Below are 25,246 nucleotides of genomic sequence, written 5' to 3' on the forward strand. Positions count from 1 at the left end.
CTGAGTACTTAGTAACTTTATAACAAACCAACAAAACCAAACAATATTTGCTGAAAAAGAACAAACTCAGTCCTGGGGCAAGTGTGTACAATTTCCAGAGACACCTATAGGAGGTGTAGCTGCTAAAGCAAGAACTGACTCTGCTCCAACATTTTGTTTGAAAATCCAGTCTTTGTGGACCAACTTCCCACATGGTCTCATTCTGATAAAAGTTCATGTCTTCACAGCGTTATTTATTATTTAAGTGGTTCTCATGTGGTTGTTTTAGATATATACATGTTATTTGTTAGGAAAGTGGTCCAGGGAAATTTATTTCTTTTTGCTGGTTTAAAAAAATTAACCACATTTCCTTTTTATAAAAAAAAAAAAAGTCAGTATTTTTAGTTTCACTTAGGCCCCTGAGAATGAGTATCCTTTAAATTCAGAATGTCACTTCCCTCTTTTCTAATCACTCTGCTGACTCCCCCTTTCTCACTTCATTATAATCAAGCTTTCTTTCAAAGCCCTTCATAGCTCTGCCCCACCTTACGTATTTTCTATTGTGTCTTTTTTTTCTCTCCATTCCACTGTACCAAGGTCTACCCTTGATCACAGTCTTCATCCATGCTCCAGCCTTATTCCACACTCCATTCTACGTTCTTCGTAGTGCCCCCTCATGACCTAATTCTCAAGGCCAATACCCTTTTTTTCTTTGAAATCTTGCTTTCCTGAAGACTCATTTCTCCTATGTTGCTTACAAGAAACTGGTTAATAGTGGATGAGTGGAGGGATAATGGGATATAGTTTGTGTGTAATATAGATATAGATATATATAGATATATATAGATATATATAGATATAGATACACACTTACATACACACACACACACACACACACACACACACAGGACTGTATGAAAAAACTACATCATTTGATTGTAACTCTCCAAAACACCTTGTATGTTGCTTGTTCTTTTAGACACTGATCTGCAATCTGAAAAACACAGAACAATATTCATGCTTATAAAGAGCCTCACTGAAATCCTAACTAAGCAAAACTCTTGTTGATTTTAACGAGTTTTATGTGATGAAAGACCATAAAATGGGTCTTGTATTATTACTATTATCATAACACGCTACCCTTAGGGCCATTTCTATTTCAGCTGCAAGACGAAACTGACTAATGGAGCATGTTCTAGCCTTAGGCATTGAGAATTACCTTCAGCAGAAAATGGCCCTTAGTGATCTCTTATTAGTTTTCCTGAAGCAAACAAATACATGAAAAACCATCATACAATAGGTTGGTAATTCTAGCAACTTGCTTCAGAGAACTGTCAGAGAAACCTAAACTACCCTTCTGGCTAGCAGAGAGGGTTTCTCGAAGTCAGAGGACACCGATGTTATGCTATTTCTGATCACTTAGACTAAAGCAGAATAAACAATTTCAGAAAGGAAAAATGGCTCTGAGATTAGGGCAGCGGCCTAGCTCTGACTGGGATCCATGTAGCTATATTGTGTGATATTAGATAAATTATGCTGGGTCCATTCCAACAAATCACAAGCATAATTTTAGTGTATTCATAATCTGACTAGGTTGGAACTATCTGTGCAAGTTATAAACATGTGCTTAAATGCTTTTCCATCTTGGGGCATTAATCTTTTTGCCTCAGTTTTCCCATCTGTAAAATGAAACCCATTATACTCCCTTTTCCATATCCTGTCTGTCTTGTTAATATATTGTAATCACTTTGACCTAGGGACTGTCCCTTATTAGGTATATGTACAGCACACTGCACGATGGAGCACTCATTTATTTTGAAGCTTTGAGGCATTATTTTAATACAAATAATAATAATTTACATTAGTAAAGATATAAATTAAACCTTAATATGATTTAAGAATTCTTGAACTATGCAAAATGAAGGGTTAGTAAATATGATTGCATCTAAAATGTAAACAGTAATTATTTCAGCCTGGTTCAAGCAAACCAAACGTACTGAAAATATATAGCTGCACAACATCAGAAGACAGCCTTATATTTAGGCTTGTAGCAAATATTTGTGTATTATTTATGTAAGTCCTTAACAAACAATGATGAAATAAAAAGCATTCAGAAAATGAGTGCTTAGAGGTCTAATTAAACAATGCTGAATGTTTTGCATTGTAATGCTCAAGAGAAAATCACCAACTGTTTTGCAACATGCCTAGAATTTTAAATTTCATTTTCTTGTTCCAGATTGAAATAAAAATAGGGAACTTGATAAAGATTAATTTGATGTCAGAAGGGACATTTGCTCTTTAATTAGATTTCTGTAGCCCTAGCAGTTTCGCTGTGCCACTATAGCTAGTCCTAAAAAGCCTGCAGCAGAACTAAACAGTGATCCTCATCTCCACACTTTACTGGGAACTAATTTCATTTCCTGCCTGTCTGGAGAGGTATTTTCAACAGGCATCAATGTTTTTGTCTTCACAACTGATTTATTCATCAATCTCAATGTGATATTTTAAACCTTTAAATTACATCCAAATCCTAAAGCATCTGTTTATTACACAAGGAAATTGAAAATCTGTCTGTGTGATATCATACAAAGATTTTTCCTTAAGGTTATAAAGGAAGTTGACAGATATTAATGATTTTTTTTCTCTTGACCTCATTTGAAGACATAGTGTAACAAAAAAGGGGGTGGTATGGGGGGGGAGGGAGAATTCTGGACAAATACATCAGGGCCCAAGAATATACTGTACATAATATGTACTAGAAAAAATGAGACCATTATTTTTGGCAGGCTATGCCATCACATTGCAGCATACATTTATTTCCTGAAGAAAAAAGGCAAACAACCCAAGGCATACTGAATGAGCCATTATTTAAAAAAAAAAAATAGAGCTAACATTAATCATCTACATTTTTTGCATATGCTCTATACATATTCCTACATCCACAGGTAAGAGACTCAGGGAACTTGGTTTTAGCTGGTCTTGCATATACACAAAGGCGGGATAGAGATTGTAATTAGCTTCCCTCACTTTGTGCTCCAGTGCAGAGACAAAGGGGGAACAAGAACAGGTGCTATGACGAACGGCTCCAAATAATAGTGCCAGGCACCTGAAAGGGGGGCAGAAACACTTAGGAAGTGGGAAGGGCATGAGAGTGAACTCATCCTTTTTCAAATAAAGTAACAGTGTTCTTGCAGCTGGGTTCAGTGGGCTCCTGCTCCAGCATGTGTTTCTCTTGAACCTCCCAAGAATTTTGATTGATCCAGCCACATTCCTGTGCAGCACTCCAATGAACCCAATGATTTAAACTTGGCAAGTGACCCAGAGGATGAAAGTAGTTTTCTTTATTTTGGGCCAAATTCTGCTCTAAGTTAAAACTTCTATTTCTTCATATGAAAGCTCTGCTTGCAGCCTACAGGCTTTGCTCCTGTAGGCCAGAATCTGGCTTGAAGATTGACCATCTTACAGACATTGCTAACAATGAATGATATTTCATGCCCAGGCAGCCTCCACAAGCAAAAGGAATTACCACACCATGCTCCAAATAATGCAGCTCTGATCTAAAAACCTCCACATCCGTGCTTTCATGTGTGAGCATTAGGTGAAGGGTGACTTACAGCCAAAAAATTGCAATGTTATTCTACTTTCCAAGTTTGAGAAACAAAATCCATCTAAAAACAGCAACTTAACCTTTTCATTCTCTTCGAGTAGGGGTATGTATACATATGCATATAAAACTCAGTATGGCAATAAAATGTCAAATGCCTAAATGAAGCTAGCAAGTCTATAGATGCAAATCAGCACAGTTTCTATGAAAGGAAAATCATACTTCACTAAACTACTAGAATTCACTGAGTATGTTAAAAGTAGATAAATCTGTTAAATAATGCTTCCGAACTTTAAATGAACTTTTAAAATGTTCCAAAATAGGAAATATTAGGAACTATAATAAAAAGTCATGGGGTCAGAAACAAATACTATAAAAACAAAAACAAAAACAGAAAAAACGAGTTAAGACCTAAAAACTAAGAGATGGGGTAAATGGTTATTTCCCAAAGCATAAAAGATCAAAAGTAGAACAACCTAAAGATCTGTACCAACAAGTGTTATTCATTTATTAACAATCTGGAACAAGGGTAAGGTATGACAGTATAATTTCCAGAGACTACAACAGATTTTTAGATTAGGTAATATTAGAGAAGAACTTCTGAAAGATCAAAAATGCTGGCTGCCTGGAAAAAATGGTGATAGATGAAATTCATTTTGAATTAGGCACATTCAAGTAATTTTGGTAGGGATACTTTAATTGCTCACACATATAGGGGTTTAAATGTAACTACAATCACTCAGAAAAGACAAATGATCATCTTTATAGAGAGCTGAATATAAAAACCTGGTGTGTTATGATCAAAACAGCAAAGGACAGAAAATACTGAAAATAGATCTTTTTATAAGCTGATGGAACAATGAGTTGAGTTCCATCTCAACAAAGATAAAACTGCAACAGAAGGGCTTTATAGACAATGAAAAGTATTAAAGGAAAGAAAACTATATATGAGGAGGTGGCAATCTTTATAAACCAGGGCCAGAACAACCTGGCTTCAGTCCAGTGTGAACTAGGTAGCTTTGTCAGCACATCAGCAAGGAGGCGGACGAGAGCGGGTATTGCTAGGGCCAGGGAACTGGGCGCTTCAGCTGCAGTACCACCACTTCTCCCAGCCTTCCACTCCCTAGTTGGGGTGTGAGTGAACCTGCCTGTGCCATAGCCACCCTGTCCCCCACTCCCCAGCTCTAGTGTGAATGTAGCATGCAGCTGGTGGGGAACTGAAACAGGGCTGGGCAACTGGAAACTGCATCCACACTGCTGCCACTTCTTTCCACAGCCTTTCCCACCTCCCAGCTGCAGCAAGGGGGTAGCTAGAAGCTCCCCACTGGCTAGAGGCTATGTTCATGCTGCACCCAGGAAATAGGTGTGGTGTGGGATGGGATGGGATTGAGGGGGGAGGGAGAAGTGGTGGCAATGCACGTGTACTCCTAGCTGCCCAGCCCCAGTGCAGCTCCTCACTGCCCAGTCTCAACATGGGCACAGGCAGAGGCAAAACCTTCCGGCTCCAGAGGCCGGAAGATCCACTGGCTCCATCTAACCTGTGGGCCATGTGTTGCTGACCGCTTGTGTATATTAAAAGAAACAAACCTGAAAAAATAACAACTAGGACTGGCTAGCTTAGACTAAAGATGAATAAGAAGGAACTGGAGATAACAGAAAGAACATACACAATTAGAAATGTTGTATGTAAGTTAAATAAAAAACTCTTACCCACAAAACATTAATTAAACATAGGTGATTTTTCTGTCTAATGAGAATATACATTCTGCAGAATGAAAAAAAAGTTTGTAAAAATTCAGTCCTTCATGCCCATGGCCACTTTATGAGTTTTTGGAAGGCCCTTCTTCTACAGGTGTATAACTCCACAACTTTCCACTCTGAGATTTCTTGTGTGCAGGTTACAGAGACATGAGATATCACACAAGACCTTATTACATCCTGCTTCCAGATGCTTACTCTGTCCTCTAGTGTTTACACTGAGTGACTATCTATGTAGTCATTAATAATTAGCACCACCTCCTCCTCTCTGAAAAGCAAGGGGAGATAAAACCCTTGCCCACACGTTTAAGTAAAGAACATGCAACAAAAATGAAAGGTCAACACAAAACAAGAAACAGCCCTGACCCTTCTGCCTTAAGGACTGTCCTGAACCGTCCGTCCTGTGCCAGAGATGGATGTTGCCTTCGTTGTTAAAAAAAAAAAAAAGGGCTGCTAGGCTAGTGACTTTCTAGACTTTTCCAGTTTCTTATCTAATCCTTCAGGGATGCAGGAAACGATACATCTCTGTCTTCTTTGAGTCTGGTCATTCTACGAGGGCAAATGCTTGATGTTGAATGTATGAGAGTACATATTACTCTCTCCGGACTTTCTTACTGACCTTAGAAGCACAGAACTGTACACAAAGAAGGGCTGGAAGGGACCTCAAGACATCATCTAGTCCCTGCTTCAGACAGAATTACTATCAAGTGTTTCTCTAACTTACCATTAAAACTTTGAAGGATAGAGATTGTACAACTTCTCTCTGTTATCTGTTCTAATGCTTAACCACCCTCCAGGTGAGAAAGTTATTCCTAATATCCAAACTAAACTTCTCTTTGTCACGGATCATACCCCTTTCAGGGGAAGCTCTGCCATGGGACTCCCCAAGAAACAGCCTTATTTGGTTTCCCTCTCCTAAAGCAAGCCCTGGGGTGGCTTCACAATGGGTAAGCCCCTGGCTTTGAAACCTTGGCTCTTCTCCATTTCCTTGTAATCCATAGCACCCCCTCCTCAGAGAGCTTGGTTTTTTTGGTTGGCTCCTGGGAAGGCGTGCGTCTTCTTTGAAGTGGGGGGGAAGAGAAGTCAGAGGGCTGATACCCCAAACACAGCCCATCTCCAAACAAACCGACTTCATTTTGCCACTGCAGTTCCCTCCTGTGTCCTTCCCCAGACTTCACTCTGTCCTCCTTGGGACTATTTTTCCTCCAGCTTTCTTGGACTCCTCTTTCTCTCTCCTGCTCTCTCAGAGATGCAGCCTTTCTCCCGAGGTACTCTCAGCCACCCTTGCAACAGAACAGTTGTAAAACTATTGTATTAACCCAGGAACTAACTTAACATAAACAAATTAAATATCCAAGCATAGGTGGCCAATCAGAGAGCAGTCTCTGCAGCCTGCTGTCAGGCCTTGGCTGTCATTTGACCTTGGGGTGAAAAGGGCAGATAGGTATCCTGCTTATGGAACTATTTACAGGAACTATTTACAGTGAAGCGGGCTCACACCTCAAAATCCCTACAAGAACTCAGAGGAGAACTCAGCCCAGTTAGCTGTCTTTGTCACACCCTTATTGTAATTTAAGGCCATTAACTCCTTGTCCTGTCCCCATAGAGAATACAAATACTGTTATCAAATACCCGCTTTTTCTCTTGTTAATGTGTATCATGTCCATTCACCGTTCAGATGGAGTATCTACTGGGAACTACCAATCTGTGTCGGGGCAGTCTCCTGGCTGTCCCCTCAGCCCCACAAGACACTTCTCATTTTGTTATTGCCACAGATCTGTTGGGCTGTAGAAGGTTTTTATGAAATCACCTCCTGACTCATCCTTTTCTTGCTTGCCTGAATAAAAGTGTGCCCACTTCAGAGTCACAATGCTGTGTGTCATGAAAAAACATAACCTTCTTTAACTGGGGCAGCTGTGAGGCTTCTGGAAGGGAAAAATACCCTCTCCTTACAGTCCCAGTGTACAGAACAGGTTAGTAACTTGAGTCTCCTCTAGTTGCTGATCTCAACCAGAAGTCTAAGGGAACATCCGGTACCTGCTTAGAGTGGACATCTTCCAGGTTCTGGAAACTGAATCCTAATGGGGTGTGGGTTTTTTTGAAAAACAGACTAGATGTGGCCATTTGTGGTGGTTTTTCTTGGCTGATGCATCCCCCAATTTTGTTTGTTGCCTTTGTCTGGCACAGTGGTGTGAATTTTAAGGAAACAAACTGATGTTGCTGGGGGTTCTGCTTTAGGCTCAGTGTGGGAACAAACGTAGGTCTTTCTGATGATGGAGAAAATCTTGAGGAGCAACCCCTGTATGTAGTGTCTGTATTGAGGAGGCACCCTGCTGTAAGGTTGTGTCCTGAAGATATGGTGTAAGGGGGCATTAGCTATTCAGTGGCCTCTAAGCTATTTGTGGCCTGGGACAATTGCTTCTCTCTAAGCCCCGAGTTTAATGTCCCTAACTTTCTTATCCCCTTTCACTTTTGCAGCCTGGAATCACAAACAAATTGTGTTTGGATCCTCTGTTCTTTTAATTCTCTTCTCAGCCCATGAGGCTGCCAGGTCTGTGAATATGTGAGAATGGTATGGCTGTGCTGGAGGGCTTCCTTATCTGTTTTCCTTCTTTCACTTTTTTACAGTTATACAGTTGTATCTTGTTCATCTATTCAGTCTTTACTTGACTTTGGTCAATTTGGTCTTTACTATTCAGGCTTTACTTCAGTCCAGCTTCTTCTATGTGACGATAAAAGATGTAGGACACCTTTGTTGGGGTCTTTGGCCATGTCTCTGCTGAGTCCATGAGGACCAAGTACTGTTTCATCTGCTCTATAAACGTACCAAAACCAGCAATTAGGAGCAGAGATGGCTTAGAGCAGTCCTAAGCATGCTATACTCCTGTACACTTCTCAGGCTCTCTGTCTTAGGGAAAACCTGGATTGCTGCTATGGCATGCACTCTAAACTGCTCAGCTCCAAGATGCCCAATCACACTGCAGTCTGGCATTGCAGAATGGGAGTCAGTAGGCAGGGCTTGTCAGTGGAGCAATGTAAGTATGGCCTTAGCTTCTGGGTTACTTCCTGCTTACTCAGATTCCTACCACCTTTCTATATGCTGCCTAGTCACCACCCTGAAAAGTGTTTTTAAATGCTTACAGCTAACAACTATACTCGCCTCTGAAATACAAAGTACTGGTAACTGTCAGGTCCCCAGCACATGCTACATTTAGTTGCGAGTAACCAGTTAATCGTGTCTTAAATAGTTACCCAATTGCAGGTTAATGCAATCAATGGCGTGATAAAACAAAGAATAAGCCACAAAGGTATTACACAAAATATGTATAATAACTTTACGGCTGGTTCCTATCACACTATTAACTGACTGCATAGCCTGGAGTCAAAAGCTCCTATGTGCCCCCAAAGCTGGGAGCTGTGATCACCTGCTGCTCCCAGCAGGAAAGGTGCATTGGAGCCCTTAACTCTGATACATCTCCTGGGCTGGGAGCAGTGGCAGATCGGGGCTCCCATGCTTTGGGGTGCAGCCAGAGCCAAAGGCTCCACTGTGTGCCTGCAGCTGGAAGCCTTATAGCTGGGATCCAGGCTCCCAGCTGTGGGGGCAAACCACGTAGGGGTCACGCATCAGATCCCATCCTTGCTTTAACTGCACATCTGCCAAGGGCCCAAGAGATGAAAACCAACAGTGTAGCATTTCAACAGGTTACAAGCACCCGTCAACTTGAAAGCTTGGAAGCTGAGATAATGTCATATTTCTTGGATGAACGATGGGGACCAATATTCCCATTCCTGTTTAAAATATAGTGGTATTTTAAACTGATTTTTTCTACCTTTGCACAGAGGATGTGACCAGGGTCATAACTTTTTTTTTTTTTTTTGATGTTGTATGCATGTCAGCAAAGCACAAATCTACTACAGTCTACCATGGACTTTTCTCAATCCTACGTTATACCTCCAGAAAGAAATGGCATTGTGCCACATATGCAATATCACAGCTAACAGCATCTGCTATGAGTGACAATTCTCTCACTCTAGTGACATACGTGTAACATGCTAAAAGACAAGATTCCCCACTCTCTCCTTTCCTTCTGGTTAATGTTGAACCTGACACAATAAAAGCAATAGAATTTACATTTTATTTAATTGGTTTTGTGCAGTGTAACCATTCTGAATAATACACCATGGAACAGTGCTTAGGTCTGTGCAGTTATGATGAGCATGGTATGGCACCATCAACCAGATGTAGTGCTAAAAACTCTCTAACTCCTGTACTGCACCTTCTGTTAACTATAATATTATCTACTGAATAATCAATGCCAGATTTTCAAATCCAGCTTCATAAATTGTGCCCACAAGCTCTGCATTTGTATGCAGGTATTTAACAACAAACCAGGTATTTAAGACATCTGCAAACACACAAAAACAAAACAGAAAAGAGTAATCATGAAAGGAAATGATGCGGCTGATTTTTCTACTGCTTTGCACCTTTCCTGGATGTTTACTTCCAAGAGGAAGGAGTGGAAATGGGTGAAAAAAATGCATAAGTCTAATTTGGTAGGACTCCACAACAATGTAAATGATTATACAAAGTGAGGTCCAAATCACATCTAAAGTTAGGATCTGATCCTGACACAAAACTGAAAGAACTCCCTTGTTTCGATACTTGCAGTGCTAGATACTAGTTTACTAGGTCCAGGATACTCTGTCCAGGGTAGTTTTGGCTGGCAGGTCACTAGGCCTACTGTCAGAATGAAGATACCTGATCTAGCATCCATCCTGGTAAGTGATGGAACTGTGATTCAGCTGTCTGTCCCTCACAGGTCTAGTGCTGTCTCCTTTAAAAGCCCTATGGTTTACACGCACTGTATCCCAGAATGCCAGCTGTATGGCCTCTCTGGCTGCTGTTAAACTCTTCAAGTTCACAAATGATTCTGCACGGGATTCTAAGGACATTTATCTTTCCTTTTAGCATGACAAATACACAGAACTAGACAAAAATAACACCTGTACACATTGCCCTGCCTTGGCTTCCTTACCTCTTGGAATCATTGTTTGGGGCTAGAAAATCAGTCCCTCCGAGATGACCCAGTTTCCTTTTGTGTCTTCTGAACTATGGAGTCTTTCTAGCCCAGCATGCTTTCTCTAATGTTGGGTGGTCCTAGAATTAACCTCCCAACTTTAACAGGAGTCTGCTTGCCTCTTCTTTTCTGCTGCCTAAGAATTCAAATGTATTCCTATGAGGCTTTCACTTTTCTTTTTCCTTCTGAGAGTCCCTTTTCACATCTCTCCTTTGTTGCCTCTGTCCTTTTATCCTGCTTAGAGCATTTCCACTCCCTAGGTTCTCCTGAGTATGAGACATTTTTTGTCCCAAGCTGGTCCCCTCTCAATAGTCTACCATTAAGTTTTAATGACTGTTACAACTAGATTGGAAAGTAAATGCTAGAACCTTGTTAGCAAAGGTGAATACTGATTCACAGAGACATGCAAAACATATAGATATTTCATACTTCCAACCTGACATCAACCTGAATTCATTAGTTGTACATACAGGGTACATCTACACATGCACTTTACTGAGAGGAATAGACTAATTAGCTCTGCAGTAAAACATCACACTTGTGCTGGTATTAGGGTGAGTAAACTAATTAACTCTGATGTAACACAGTATTGTCTGAGTATTTAACTATGACAAAATGCAAATGAAGATGGTGACCACAGGTGCAAATTGCACCTCATCAGCCCAGTCGGCCGTGGGCCAGGCTCTTACCTCCTGCTAGCCCCTCCGCTGCCTGACACTGCTACCAGGAGTCCAGGCCTGACCCCTGGTACCTACTGCCAGCTCAGGGCCTGTTTCACACTTTGCACATATACAAGCACATGCTACAACCACTTTCCTTTCCTTTCCAGATCAGGGGTCTGCAACATTTTGCCACGTTTTGCGACTCAACTACCTGCTGTAGGCTTCAAGTCTGTACTTGCACAATCCTCTGTGCAAATTCTGGGATGGTTTGGACCTTTCTGGGCTGTATCCAACTACTTTGTGGGCTGGATCTGGCTCAGGGGCTGCCTGTTACTGACCCTAGTTTAGATATACTCAGAGTTTACAAATTGCATCATAAAATCTAAATTTCAGGAGCCTTAAGATTTCAGCTCTTCTTCAGGGTATTTTCTACCATGGAGGCAATTCTGTTGAATAACAGTAATCTATTTCTGATAGACACTCTCTTTATATAGATGAGATGGAATTCTAAGGTTTGAGAGCCAATCTTCTGTATCACATGAATACCATTATTATCATGGCCGATTCTACTGAGGTCTGGAAGACTAATCTTACAAATAAAGTTGCTCATGAGTTCAAATCTTTGCAGTACAGACCACCAAGAATTGTATTATAGAAATACTGGAAAGTTCCAAAACTGAAGTTAGCCCATGACTCAAAAACACCCCACTACAGGTTCATCAAATGTTTTCATTGGTTTGGAAAAATGAAATGGAAAAAATAAAACAGTTTTTTGAACCTGAAAAAAAAAATCACATTTTACAACTTACTTGCTGCATTGTAGGTGAATGTAAAGCAGACTGGACCTGCATTGGTAGCTGGTTTCCAATGGACTGCTGCATTGTAATTGGCTGGTGTTGCTGTATGTTGAGATGCTGGTGGAGAGGTGGACTTATCTGAAGTGGTGGTGGTGGGGATACAGCCATATTTGCTATGGAAACAGTCACTGGCATTTGGTTGTTGGGCTTAGGTGCTATATTCCTAGGAATATTAGCGTGCATGGCAGTTATGTGAGGGTTCATTCCTGGTTGTTGGTGATAATGGGAACTTAGATACAGTGCAGAAGGAGCCTGTGCAGGCCCATGAAACACTGACTGTTTTGAATTAATCATCTGAGGTGGCTGGGATGCCTTAACATCAACAGGTTCACTGTAGCTCTGTTGAGAAAACAAACAACAATATTTAGAGACCGATTTCTTTAAGTGCAGTTTACTGTAAAATTTTTGCATCGTGCTATCCTTTACTGAAACACATTCATATTCTGCAATAATGGTCCAAAATTTAGTGTGATGTTTAGTTGTAAAGTTCTGTACATTTAATCTAGGGCATTGTACAATTCATTGTGTTGTACAAAGAAAAGCATTCATCTCTCTCATTGTGCCATGATGTGGAGAATTCTTTTATGATAATACACATCTCAAAAACAAGCATCTGTCATGGTCATGTTGCTAAAAATGTCCCTACAGTGGAAACTGGATTTTACTCTAGAAATAAAGTTAACTCTTATACTATAAACCCTACAAACCTTCTCTTCTCTATTGTACACCAGACCCCACTGCTTTCTGGCCTACTCTACTTCCTGGTCTATCATTTTCATATAACAAAACTTGGGAGTGATTTTACTGAGCTAAACAACAAACAAAAATGTGGATTCAAGCTTGCCACCCTTAATCATGTCTGCTCCTCAAATTTAGTGGGAGGAAACAAAGTCTTTTTCATGTAAAAGGCAATGTGCCCTGGTATAACTGAGAAATCTGGATTCTGTTTCTGGCACTACCAGAGGCCTACTGGGTGTCTTTAGGCAATTCACTTCCCCTCTCAGTAAATTAGTTTATCTGTAAAATGTGCAAAAAAGACCATGACTTGGCTGTAAAATGTTTTGATATCTACTGATTTAAAGTAGTGTGGAAGAGCTAGTAATACTCATTCTTATGGGTGGCAGGACTGAACCCTAACGTTGCTCCTCTACACAACATTAAAATTCCAATGCCAGTGTTGGTGCCCTTTATTTTTTAAAATGTCTTGTGTTAGGATTATATCCAGGCTACATCAACAGCATTTTGTAGACTGTTAATGTGGAAATAATAAGGGCATATTGAATAATTAAATTTTAAGCAGAACCTCCTCAATGAACCCAATGAAGGAGTTCTGCTTAAAAATTGATAGTGCCAGATGGCCTATAAAGTGTTTGACTGCACCAAACACAGGAAAATTATCTCAACAAGCCTTGAAGAGTACAACACCAAAATAAACTTAAGAAATAAATAGATTTTCAGAAAAAGTGCAGCGTTTGTTCTCCTTCCTTAAGACAGAAATATTTTCAAATCATGAAGCCTGGTCTTTCTAAAAACAATCTTATTTTTAACATTATAATGTTTTACATTCAATTTGTTCAGTTCTCCATATATTCAGTTCCTCAGATCTTCTGAGTAAACTAGATGTGCTCAAGTAAATGCTGAAAAGAATTAAGAAATAATTCCCAGGTGTTTCTCTATGGGCACCTGAATCATAATTTGACAGTTAAGGGAAGGTTGAATTAATAACCAGTGAAAGGTGAAACATTCTGGAAAAAATGGTAAAAATATTCCTCTAGAGAAAAAAGTCACTTTGACAAAACAAAGGCTGGAAGATGCATATATGTCCTTATTCTATGACCTCCATGTCATGTTTGCTCAGTTTACAAGTCAAAGTAAGTTTCATGTTACTCTCAACATTCCCAGGTCAGCTGAGTCTGAGAAAGTCTATTTGTATTTTTTCTGATGAATGGTACCATCACCAACAATCAGCCACTCTGCACGTTACAGAAATTGGTTCATTATATGTGATGATAAGATGAACAAAGATGATAAATTCATTTTCCCAAGACAGGTTACAGTATTGCTAGCAACAAAACTTATTTTATCCAGTAAACTAAGGAAGATTAGCTGAAAATGATAAAAAGAATGCAAATTTCTGTGTGCTTGTGTATACAATCAGCATCGTATATACATGCCCACAGAGACACACAGATGAATGCATACATATACACACACACACACGAAAAGACGAAAGCAAATTTATGCTTGTACTCTTAGTCAAATGAAGGGAAATGAGGGGGACACTGTCCCGTCACCCCAGTAACAGTTGCAGGACATTCTCCTGAGTATGAGAATTAGTTACCAGTTTTGGCCAAGCATAGGTCTGTCTTGTGTCTAAAAGAAGGTCTATTATCTATCTGGGCATGTGGCCAGAGCCCTATTGGTGAATGTGCAAAGTTTCTCAATGACTAAAGGGAGTACAGGCTGTGGCATTCCTGGAGAAACCATAAGATATATCATTAAATTTCATAGAAACTAAGGCTGGAAGGGACCTCGGAAGACCATCGAGTCCAGCCCCCCGCCCAAAGGGCAGGAAGTTAGTTGGGGTCATAGGATCCCAGCAAGGTAAGCATCCAATTTACTCCTGAAGGTGTTCAATGTAAGTGCTTGAACCACTTCCGATGGCAGGCTATTCCTGACCTTGGGGGCTTGGACAGTAAAGAAATTCTTCCTTATGTCCAGCCTGAAACGGTCTTGTAGTAGTTTATGACCGTTTGACCTAGTCATCCCTTGGGGCGTTCTGGTGAACAAACGTTCCCCCAGATCCTGGTGGTCACCCCTGATAAACTTATAGGTGGGCATCAGATCACCCCTGAGCCTGCGCTTTTCCAGGCTAAAGAGCCCCATGGCTCTCAGCCTGTTGTTGTAAGGTCTGTTTTCCTGACCTCTGATCATGAGCGTGGCTCTTCTCTGGACTCTCTCAAGCTTCTCCACATCCTTTTTGAATTCTGGGGCCCAAAACTGGACGCAGTACTCCAGCTGCGGCCTCACCAACGCTGAGTACAAGGGGAGAATGACGTCCTGGGATTTGCTTGAGAAGCATCTATGGATGCAAGCCAGCGTTTTGGTCGCTTTACTAGCTGCAGCATCGCATTGCAGGCTCATGTTCATCTTGTGGTCAATTATGACCCCCAAGTCTCTTTCTTCTGTAGCGCTAGCCAGCGTAGCACTGCCGAGCTTATAAAGATGCTGCAGGTTTTTCTTCCCAATGTAGACTTCCAGCTGTGTGAGTTGGCAGGATACCCCCTTGGCCTTTCACTGGCCTCTGTGTTATACCCAGTTAGACCAAGAATAGGATTTTTCCCAAAGTTTTTGAGGTCAGAGGGATCAAAAAGTTAATCCTGAAAAGCAGATGTCAATGAACCCTTGATGGTTCCACCCTTGTGAAGGTCTTCTACTGTGACATTTCTTTGCAACTACACATGCAGTCATGAAAAACCTATCCTATGCCTCTTTACATAAGCAGACATATTGAGCCAAATGCATTACTGGTGCAATTGTACCAGATTCTGTGCACTTTTATAAAGGATGAACTTGTACTAGTATGAATTAACCCTAATCTAAGATGACCCTGAATTTAAGATATCTCTCAATAAATACATTCTATACAGGGAAAAGTTACAGATTTTTTAATAATGTTTCCATGTATAGAATCTATTTATTGGAGGATTCTTTTAAATTTGCCTTTACTACAAGTGCAGTGGGGAAGGGAGCAGTAGGGAGGTAGGGGGTAAGGAGGGTGGGGGAGGGGGCAGGTGGTAAGGGAAAGGCAGTATGCAGGTGATGTGAGGGCAAGTGGTCATGAAAGCAGGTAGCTTGCCCCTGTCACCTGGCCCCACCACCACTTACGCTCCTTGTGCTTGCCCTTTCTGCAGGCATGGAGACTTGTCCTCCCTCCCCCATTCCCCTCTCTCCTCCCTTTCCTCGTTTCCCCTCTGCAGCCTGGGACCCCTGCATCTCCTTTCCTTTTCCATCTCCTCATCCATAGCCTCTATTCCCCCTCCCTCAGTGCCTCCTTCCCTCTAACCCTTGCTTACCTAGGCTTTGTTCCCACTCCACCCTGGGACAAAGAACACGGCCCCAGCCTGGCCCTGTAGCAGCAGTGCCAGCTCTGTGTTGCTGTTATGGGGCCAGGATGGGTCTGTGTTCCAAAACCCAGGATAGTGGTTTTTTATACTGCAGACCAGCACGGGAGCGGGATGGGGCACACGGAGCTAGCTGCCTCCCTCCTTGGGCTGCCCTGCCATCCAGCTTTAACCCCACACGTGACTGCCAGCAGCAGAAGCTGCTTGCCTGGGTGGACAAAGGGTGTCTGAGCAGTGGGCCTTGTGCCACGCCTCGGCAGCCAACCCTTTGCAGCCTGGTACCAGGCCATGGCCCAGTGATTAGGAACCTTGCTCCAGGATGTAGTGGGAACAGAGCCTGCTGGTGCTGAAGCAAAGATAAGCAGGATGGGGAGGCGTACAAGGGGACAAAGGCTGTGGGGGAGGGATGAAGAAGTGGGGACAAGGGGTTCAAGATTGTGAAAAGAGAAAAAGGGCATGTACAGGTAGTGGGAGAGCAGGTAGCAGCTGTGGCTCCATCCCTGACCCAAGGACAGAGGCTCCAACTGGGCAGGTATATGGCACGACAGCAGACTGAAACTCAGCCAATTTTCATTTGCCTATCTAAGGGAAATTAGTTTGGCTAACACATATAAGATCCCTATTTAATTAACTTTTGAAACATGGAAAAACATTGAGGGGCAGTATATGCATCAGGGTGGGCAATTATTTCTGGAAGAGGGCTGCTTACCAAATTTGGGCAAGCTGTCAAGGGTCACATGGGTAGCTCCACCCCTTGACAGGTGCCACACACCCTGGTTGCCATCTTGGGACCAGAAGTCCCACCCCCTAACCTCTGACCTTTGCCACCAGAAGTCCCTCCCCTTGCCCCCAGAAGTACTCCTTTCAGCAAGAGGTTTTGCCATCTCTATCATTTGTGCAAAGAGAACATTTGTTTTAACCTTAAAAGTATTAGTATTAGGCTCTATAGACTGGAAACCAGATGATGGCAGAGTCTCTAAGATTGGTTATGTAGGGAGGACTACTGCACATACATATTATCAAACACATTGCAGGATGGTACACTAATATACCAATTTTTCATTCTAGTCCTCTCCAGTCATTCCCACTCATGACTTAGTTCAAAATCTTAGTCTTACTTTATGAAGCTGTTAGAAGGCTGAAATTAGGACTGTTCCTTTATACATGGCTCTCCAAGACTATGCTATACAGTGTAAAATTATAAAGATGGAAGGAAAGCAGCTCTGGTGCTCACTCTGAGGCTACAGAACACCCCATCAAAAGATGCATCTTTTGGGCTCAGTGCAAAACCAGCTTCCCACAAGAGCCCAGAAGAACAAAGTAGAGGAGAAAATAAAGGCCCAGTTCAAAAAAGGAAAAAGTAGGGGAGAAAGAAAAGAAAGGAAAAACAATCAAACAGTGAGCATATGCAATTAAACGGCAGGAGCATGAGACCAAAGCCCACTCCTATTTTAGTGTTTAATGATGCTTAGATACTACAGTTATTGGAATTCTATAAATAAGAAGTTTACATGTAGGTAATAGATCTTCAATTTCTACCCCTCCACACATGATTACCACCAACCCTCCTTTTCGACCCTCCATCCTTTTCTTCATTTATTTCCGTTCTTGAGCTAAATGAGTACTTCCTTTTAGCTTTCTACATCCAGTAGTTCTCAACCTTTTGAGACTCAAGGCACCCCTTGGAAAATGCCAGCTTTTCGCATTCACTCATTTCTTGTCTATGGAAAAATAATAGAGCTATTCTTCAGCTGTAAAGAACCCAGAAAGACCACAATAGGGCAGAATGTTTTTGACATTACGGATTCCTATTTCAAATCTCTAAGTATATCTTGTGGGTGTCTGAACATCTAACAGGGTTAATATTATGCAGTACCCTAAAAGGATCTCATGGCACCCCAGGATTGTGAATCATTGTTCTACTTCTTCCAGATGCAAGAACTTCTTATGCATTCACAGAACTTCTTTACTGCCTGTGTGTCAAAGGTCCTTCTGAGCTATCAGCCAACAGGTGTAGCCTAGTTGCCCTGATTTCTGCAGCCAATAGTAGACAAGGGCGTGATTCACATTCAGTGACTTGTGATATCCCAACCCAAATGACCAGGTACTCCCTTACAGCAGGCTGACTGGGGACAGGCTTTGGTGTGAGTTGGGATAGGTGCTTTAACTTGTGCCTCTAGGAGTTGAACCAAGATGCCACTACATCCCACAGTATATTGTGTAGTGGAGGCTGTTTGTATTAATAAAGAAAGATATCTATTAAAGCTGGCCCTTACTAGTCTATGTGCAGCTTAAATCATAGTGCTCCATGTAGAAGTTTTAGAGCCCTTGAGATATTTTCCTGATACCACTTCATGATGAAAAAACACAGTATTCTCTATGTGTGGAATAAGGATATTATGGAAACATTTGTTTATTTACTTCAAGCTTTCATAATTTAGTAGTGAGTGCAGCAATGTGGAAAATAGCAGCAAGTCCTGGTATATGCTGAGCTACACTCAACCACTACTGTGTGTGTACATGCTCATGTGAATGTTTGTGTAAGCCCCTACTGTTGGCAAATTTTCCTATACAGCATCTGGAGAAAAGGGATTTGAAAGTCCAAAATAAAGTGTGTCTGAATATTTTTGACTTCTAGCTATAATTCCAAGGAAACACAGGTGAAGACTAGTACTCATCAGCTAAAAATGATTCTTGGCTTCAGTTGGCCAGTTTTTGCTTGGCTTTCAAGAAAGGGAAGATGGACATCAAATCATTATTAGTAAGGAAAAATGTTGGGCCCTGATCCAAAGCCTGATAGACTTTGGATCAGAACCTTAAATGTTGCCTTATTAAAAAAAATATTTGTTTTATTTTCAGACACTGAGCTGCTGCATCTTTTTCTCCAGAAAGGAGGCCATGAAAACCGTCACTAACCAGAGGCCGAACAAACTTTCGTACAGATTTCAGTTGGTGGTTGACTACTGAGATCTATAAATGAACATTTCAAAAACCAACTTCAGACTGGACAAGCAAAGTTTGTACTGCTTCAGACTGGAAAAGATACTGCTAACAATGCTTAGGACACTAATGATCAGGCTGACAGTACATGAGTAACTTCCAGAATCCATACTGAGCACACTTTGTTGAGTAAGACATGCATAAACTCCCTGTTATCCGGGACAAGTGGGGAATGGAAGATGCCGGATATCTAAAAATGCTGGTTACCTGAGGCCAGAGGTTTTTGGCTGGACGTGGAGCAGGGCGGGGTGGGGAGGGAACGGATGGCAACAGCCACACAAGGAGTGGCTGCAACGCAGGGTGCTGGGTGGCGGCAGCCGCTACAGGGTGTAAGTTTCCCCTCTCCGCCCCACCCATGTCTGGCTGCCCAGCCAGAAATTCCAGTTAATAGAGTGTTCTGGTTACTCAAATGCCAGATAACAGGGATTTTACTGTATATGATACAAGTGGAGCTGGCTTGGGCTTCTAGGGCAGAAAACGTCCCCTACACTGTCTTTCCTCTAATGGGAACATTACCTAAGTTTAACTATATCTTTAGCCTAGGCAAGTCTAGCATTTTCCTTATTTTTGAGATGGGAGGAATCTTTTGAAACAGTCTTAACCTTCTTCCATAACTTCTCTGTAGCTTCCTTTGACTTAACTCTATGCATTCATGCAGGCAGAAAGACAAAAAAAAAATGGAAACAGTCACACACAATGTTCACGGAAGATAAAACAGGCATTTTCCCAGTTCCTCACACAATGTTACCAGCAAATGAGGTTTCTTCATTTATTCATTCCTGTTTACATAATTATTCGTCCCATAATATGAGTTTCATGGACCTTGGGTAGAGAATTCATTTACCATACCCTGGATGCTTGAGAACAAGGGGTCCCAACTACTGGTTGTCAGACATGATCGGCCAAGGTAAGGCTGAAGGAAAATGTCAAAATTTGAAGATACATTTGTAATCATTGGGGGGCGGGGGGGGCGCTACATCATGGATTTGTTAAGGCTTCATAGGTAGAACAGGATGTTTAATGAATGTAGCCTGAATAAATGTGATGTAGGAAATCAAACTTTAATTTGATACAGGTGTCTTTTATTTCCCACATGGGAAACAGTAGGGCAGCTCTAAAAATGCAATCCAATTAACTCTTTTATCCCCATCACTTTAGAAGCAAACAAAATACTTCTTAGGGTCAAAAGACGACATCTTTCAAACTAATCTGTTATTGGGAAATTTGGGGCTGACATCTTGTGAGAACAGGTCTTGGTTTTAGTACTGGAAAATAGGAAGACTTATATGACTTGGCTTCCCCCACGATTTCTGGTGGTAGACAAAACTTAATATGAGGTTGAAGATTACTGTCCAGGTCCATCTCCCCAGTAAGCCAGGTCTGCTGCTATAGTAAACTGGGATAGCTACTTCAAAGTGTACTTCATAGTCCACTTCAAAGTAACCAAATCAATGTATACTGCCTCAGAATTAGCTTTCAAATGTGTTCCTGCTGTTATTGTAGAAAAACTCACATTTTTCTTGTGCCAATTACTTGTGAAAAATGAACAGTATTCTTATTATATATAGCTGTTATACCAAACTTTTTTCTTATAACTACAAAAAATTCCTTAAGTCTTCAATAGTTTGGATAAATGGCACCATAGTCATAGATTATTCTTAGACAATGCATAATAGTAGACATATTTTTGTTTCAAACAGTTTTCTTAAAACAAGAGAGTTCTTTTCTGACACCAGTTTTTGAATCCTTGTAAGGATTTGACAGTAGCTTATGGAAATACATTATTTGTCAACAGACATTTTTGATTTACAACATAATTCCAATATATGGTATTGCTGGACATGAATGGTTTTGATATATGTCCCCTTATCAGTTTTCATATGCTACAAAAACAAGGACTACGGTATCACAAATCATGAAATAGTAATTGTTTATAGACTTCATCGTTTTCCTGGGTAAGAATCTTTATATTGAATGGAGAAGTATAAAATGTTGCAAATTAATGTGACCATTTTTTTCCCACTAGGAAAACGTTTCTAATTATTATATACAAATTTAGTGGCTAAAAAGTAACCCTTGATGTTTCAAAAAACTGTTTCACTTTGGATTTGCTCCTTAGGAGGAGAAAGTCACCATGGCTACTCTGTAATATTAAAAAACAGTCAAAACTAATTTTTACATCTTCTGTCTGTGTGGACCTAAGGCTAACTCCAGTAAAGGACGTAGGTTCTTAAAGGAATGAAATCCAGAACTGCAAGTGAAGTGCTCAGGCTCCCTGTACAGTGTGCAGGGAGAGTTAGGCAATTCAGAATTGCATCCAAAACAGCCAGCTTATTAAGCAGGGATCTGTTTGCAGTCAACATGTTCAGAGTGCAATGGCCTAGAGCTAACCAATAGGGAAATGCTGAGGAAAGAGAGAACTCATCCATGTCATGAATTCCACTTCCCTCAACACTTCATTCAGGGCTGCAGGCACTTCTCCTATCCACTCAGCATCCACACCCCAGAACCCTCTCTTGAAGGTGAGAAGTAAAGGAGAAGGTGCTATAGTTCCCCTCTTATATAATACCCTAGTGGTTACAGGACTTGCTTAAGATGTGGGAAATCTGGGTTAGCTTCTTTCCTTTACCTGGGGAGGCTCAACCCCACCATCTCCTACTTCACAGAAGAATTCCCTAACTTAGTTTAGTGTATGTGTACTTGAGCATGCACATGTATGTTGAAACATGGGGTGGGGAGGCAGGGATGGGAATGGGAGGTGCAGACACTCCCTCTCCAACTGAAGCTGGCTAATTTCATGGAATACATTCAAGATTCACTGGTCCAGAAAGACAAAGCAGAAAATAGGGTCACTCTGTAGCTTAGTGCTTATGTCACTTACTACGGGTGAATTGATGCTTTATACTTAGATCACAGTAAGAGCACTTAAAATGTGTGCCCACATGTTAAAGCTTATCAACTCATGCTAAGTGCCCTCTGAGTGTCTCAGGGTGCAGACAGAAGTTTTCACCTGATCTAGCCACAGAAAGCAGTTTATAGCTGTGATGACAGCTGCAGACAGCTTTCAAAATGGCCAATTGGGTGAAAATCTGACCCCTCACTGCATGTGGGGTCAGATGAAGACATTTTAAAACAGAACGTCTTCTGTAACTTCTGTCTGCACTGCCAGCCAGGTTCAGAACGGGAAGGGGGAAAGGGAGTGGAGGGAATTAGGTCTGGGATGTTTTCAGTCCCCTTTGGATGGTAGAGTAGGTGTACTGGGAGGCCCTTCGCTCCTCCCCCGCCCCGAGATGTGGGGGGGCTCGATTTCACCCACCCTACCCTCCGGTAGGGACTGAACCCCCCCCCAATCTAATTCTGTCTGCTTCCTCTCTGAAACTGGCAGGCTGGGAGAAAGGAGGGACCACTGCTAGGGGAAACTGGCTGCAGGCTTCCAGCCAGCTGCTATAGTCCCCTCTCTCCTGGAACAAACAGTGAACTTCTGTTTGCTCCAAGGGATCACTATAATTCAGAACACTTTCTGCAAAGTGTTCTGACTTACAGTGGGGAGCTGCACTTCTGTTTGCACCCTTCAAGTTATGGAACTTTAGTTGACAGTTAACTGTAGTCTGTGCTACCTAGCTTGGGTAGGCTACCTTGCTTGATAACTTCAGTCTGCTCCATGGAGATAAAAGCAACTTGCATCCCAGGATGCACTACTCCCAGTCCCCCCCACCTCCCACCCAGAGAAATGATAGAACCCAGTTATCCTGGATCCTAGCCATGCCCCTGCTTGCCCTCTAGTGGCAAGTCAGAGCTCTGCAGGCAAGAAATGCTATTAACCCTTAATGTGAGACTGCAGCTGCCAGGACAATAATGTGTATACAGTGATGGAAAAATAAAACCCAGTGCTTCAATTAAAAACTCACCATTTCAATTTAGGGGGTATAGAATGCAGCCCCTTGTCATGTGTACGAGTGCTCCTATTGTCCAACTCTTATTAAGGCTGTTCTGAGCCTGCCATAAAAGCAAGGTAGCAACATTGCACATGTTGAACACATATGCGTTGTTTCTGACACTTTTAGAATGTCAATATAAGTTGCTGTGATGTTACAGAATGGCATGATTTTCAATTAGATAGAACATCAATTCTTCGAACTATGATTTTTATTTAGCTGTAGGGGTTTTAGCCATGGTTGTTCAAATATGTCCACATGAAATATTTATATATGTATATATAAATATATATTTAATAGATATAACAATCCTACTGTCAGCCAGTCAGAAAAAAAGGGCAGGGTAAGCTATAAAAAGTGCTTGTTTTTAAAAAACTCAAATTGCAATTCACAGCATTTTAAGTAATGCTATACAAATTGCTATATACTGTACGTTGCAATTCTGAGCTTGAATAGTACTAAAAATTGCAACTAAGGGCAAATATAAAGACACTTGTTTAGCATGCAAAGGCTTAGTCAGTACTATAAGCAATATGGCAATCTGCATACCATTACATATATAGCTTTGTAATGTAATTTTTACTTTACATATTGATTTCTACACACACGAACAAGCTTGACTGTAGCTCCATTAATTTCAATCATTATTAAAAGAAAAGAATATCACATAGAACAATCTAGCAAATACGCTGGTAGATTTAGTAGAGATGCGTGCACAGCTATGACAATGTTCAGACCATCACATGTTGCCTTTATATAGTAGATGCTAACCCTACTGTACCATGTACCATATTTTATTGCATAAAAATGTCCTGAAATATAACTTGTACCTTATTTTCAAAAGGCAGACTGAAGAAAAAAAGATTTTTCTAGAGTAATGGCTATGTACAGCAGAGGCAGAGCCAAATCTTCAGCTTGCTCACTCCCGTCCCTGTCCTGCTTATTTAAAGCTGAAATCCTAGCTGCTGCTGAAGACTTGTCTCTCTCATTTTGAAAAGAGCTAGAGTCCCCAAGGCTGTGAAATGGGAGGAGAGACACTGGGAAAAAAGCGTGTGCAGTATATAGAATGAGAAAATATAATATTTTAGATGGCATTTCAAATATTGATTGAAATTTCGCAGAAAAAAAAAAAAAAATCAGCCGGAGGGAAAACATCCATCTTGTAAAATTTCAGCTTGCTGAACATGATGACAGTAGAAGCAACTGAAAATATTGTCTTTTATGATGGGAAAAGTACTCATCTGGGTTCCCAGACCCATCTGAAATCACTGCTATACAGTTCTTATCTTAGCACAGCTGAGATTCTTATGTATACTAGTACTGAATAAATTACCATGCTCCTTTCCCTTTACTGCACAGAACAACTGAACATGCTTTCTCAAACGCTGGACTTCATTGTTAATGGTGACTTCAGGCCAATGTAGACCTGAACATCAGAACTGAGATCAGATTGACTTTCTTTCCTAATGTATGGCATAGCCCACTTCCTAGGATCATTTGAAAATATCTTCCTCATTTGGGAATATCGTCTTAGCAGAAGAAGCAGTAGCAGTAAATTCTGCATCAGTTACATTTGTCCCTCCTGCCTTCTTCATCAGATACAGTGTCATCTCCTTTTTATTGAGTGTGTTGTTATTGTTGTGTGTGAGAGAGACCAGAGTGCACATTCTAGACCTTTTGGTACCCTAACAATCCAGGGGACTAAATACTGAAAGGGACTTTCAGATCATGTTCCTATTTCCATATGAATGCAAAGGAGACAACGACTACAGTGAGAGAAGAAAAACATTATAGGGATAAGGTGTCTCAAAGCACTGGAGCACAAAATCTGGGATTGTCTGGGCAAGAAGGAATCTGGAACTGGGAACAGTTGGAGGTAGATAAGGATTCTGAAAAATAGCAGGGGAGAGTGGACCAGTTGGGCAGGGAAGCAGACAAACTATGAGTAAACTGAGGGTGGGGTCACTGTGCAAAGGATCAAGGACAGCAAGCCAAGGGGAGAGAATGGGGCTGGAGCTGTTTGGGCAAAGAGATTGGAACTGACAGCTAGCAAGGAAAATGGTTGGGGGGACGGGGGATGAAGGGGTGTATCTGTGACTGGGGTGAAAAACCTGAAGAAGAAGGCTGGAACTATGTAAGCAAGAAGAATGGGACTGTTACAAGGAACCATGGATGGAAAAGAGATATGACTGGAAAAGTGACAGGCTGGGGCCTAAGAGGTGAAGCTGCTTAAGTGGAATAGTCAGAAG

The 25,246-nt window shown here is 41.3% G+C and overlaps 1 protein-coding gene across 2 annotated transcripts in view; it reads right to left on the reverse strand.

Moving 5' to 3' along the window:
- The window catches only part of TOX (thymocyte selection associated high mobility group box), a 302,827-nt gene that overhangs the window by 4,666 nt on the left and 272,915 nt on the right, over window positions 1-25,246 (reverse strand). For both annotated transcript variants that reach the window (XM_090040035.1, XM_090040036.1), the window contains one exon: window positions 11,891-12,277. In XM_090040035.1, coding sequence (XP_089896161.1) covers window positions 11,891-12,277 — 387 coding nt within the window. The remainder of the gene's footprint in view (window positions 1-11,890; window positions 12,278-25,246) is intronic.

Source organism: Crocodylus siamensis, chromosome 3 (assembly GCF_052110815.1).
Source record: "Crocodylus siamensis isolate JL-2025a chromosome 3, ASM5211081v1, whole genome shotgun sequence".
NCBI classification, from domain to species: Eukaryota; Metazoa; Chordata; order Crocodylia; family Crocodylidae; genus Crocodylus; species Crocodylus siamensis.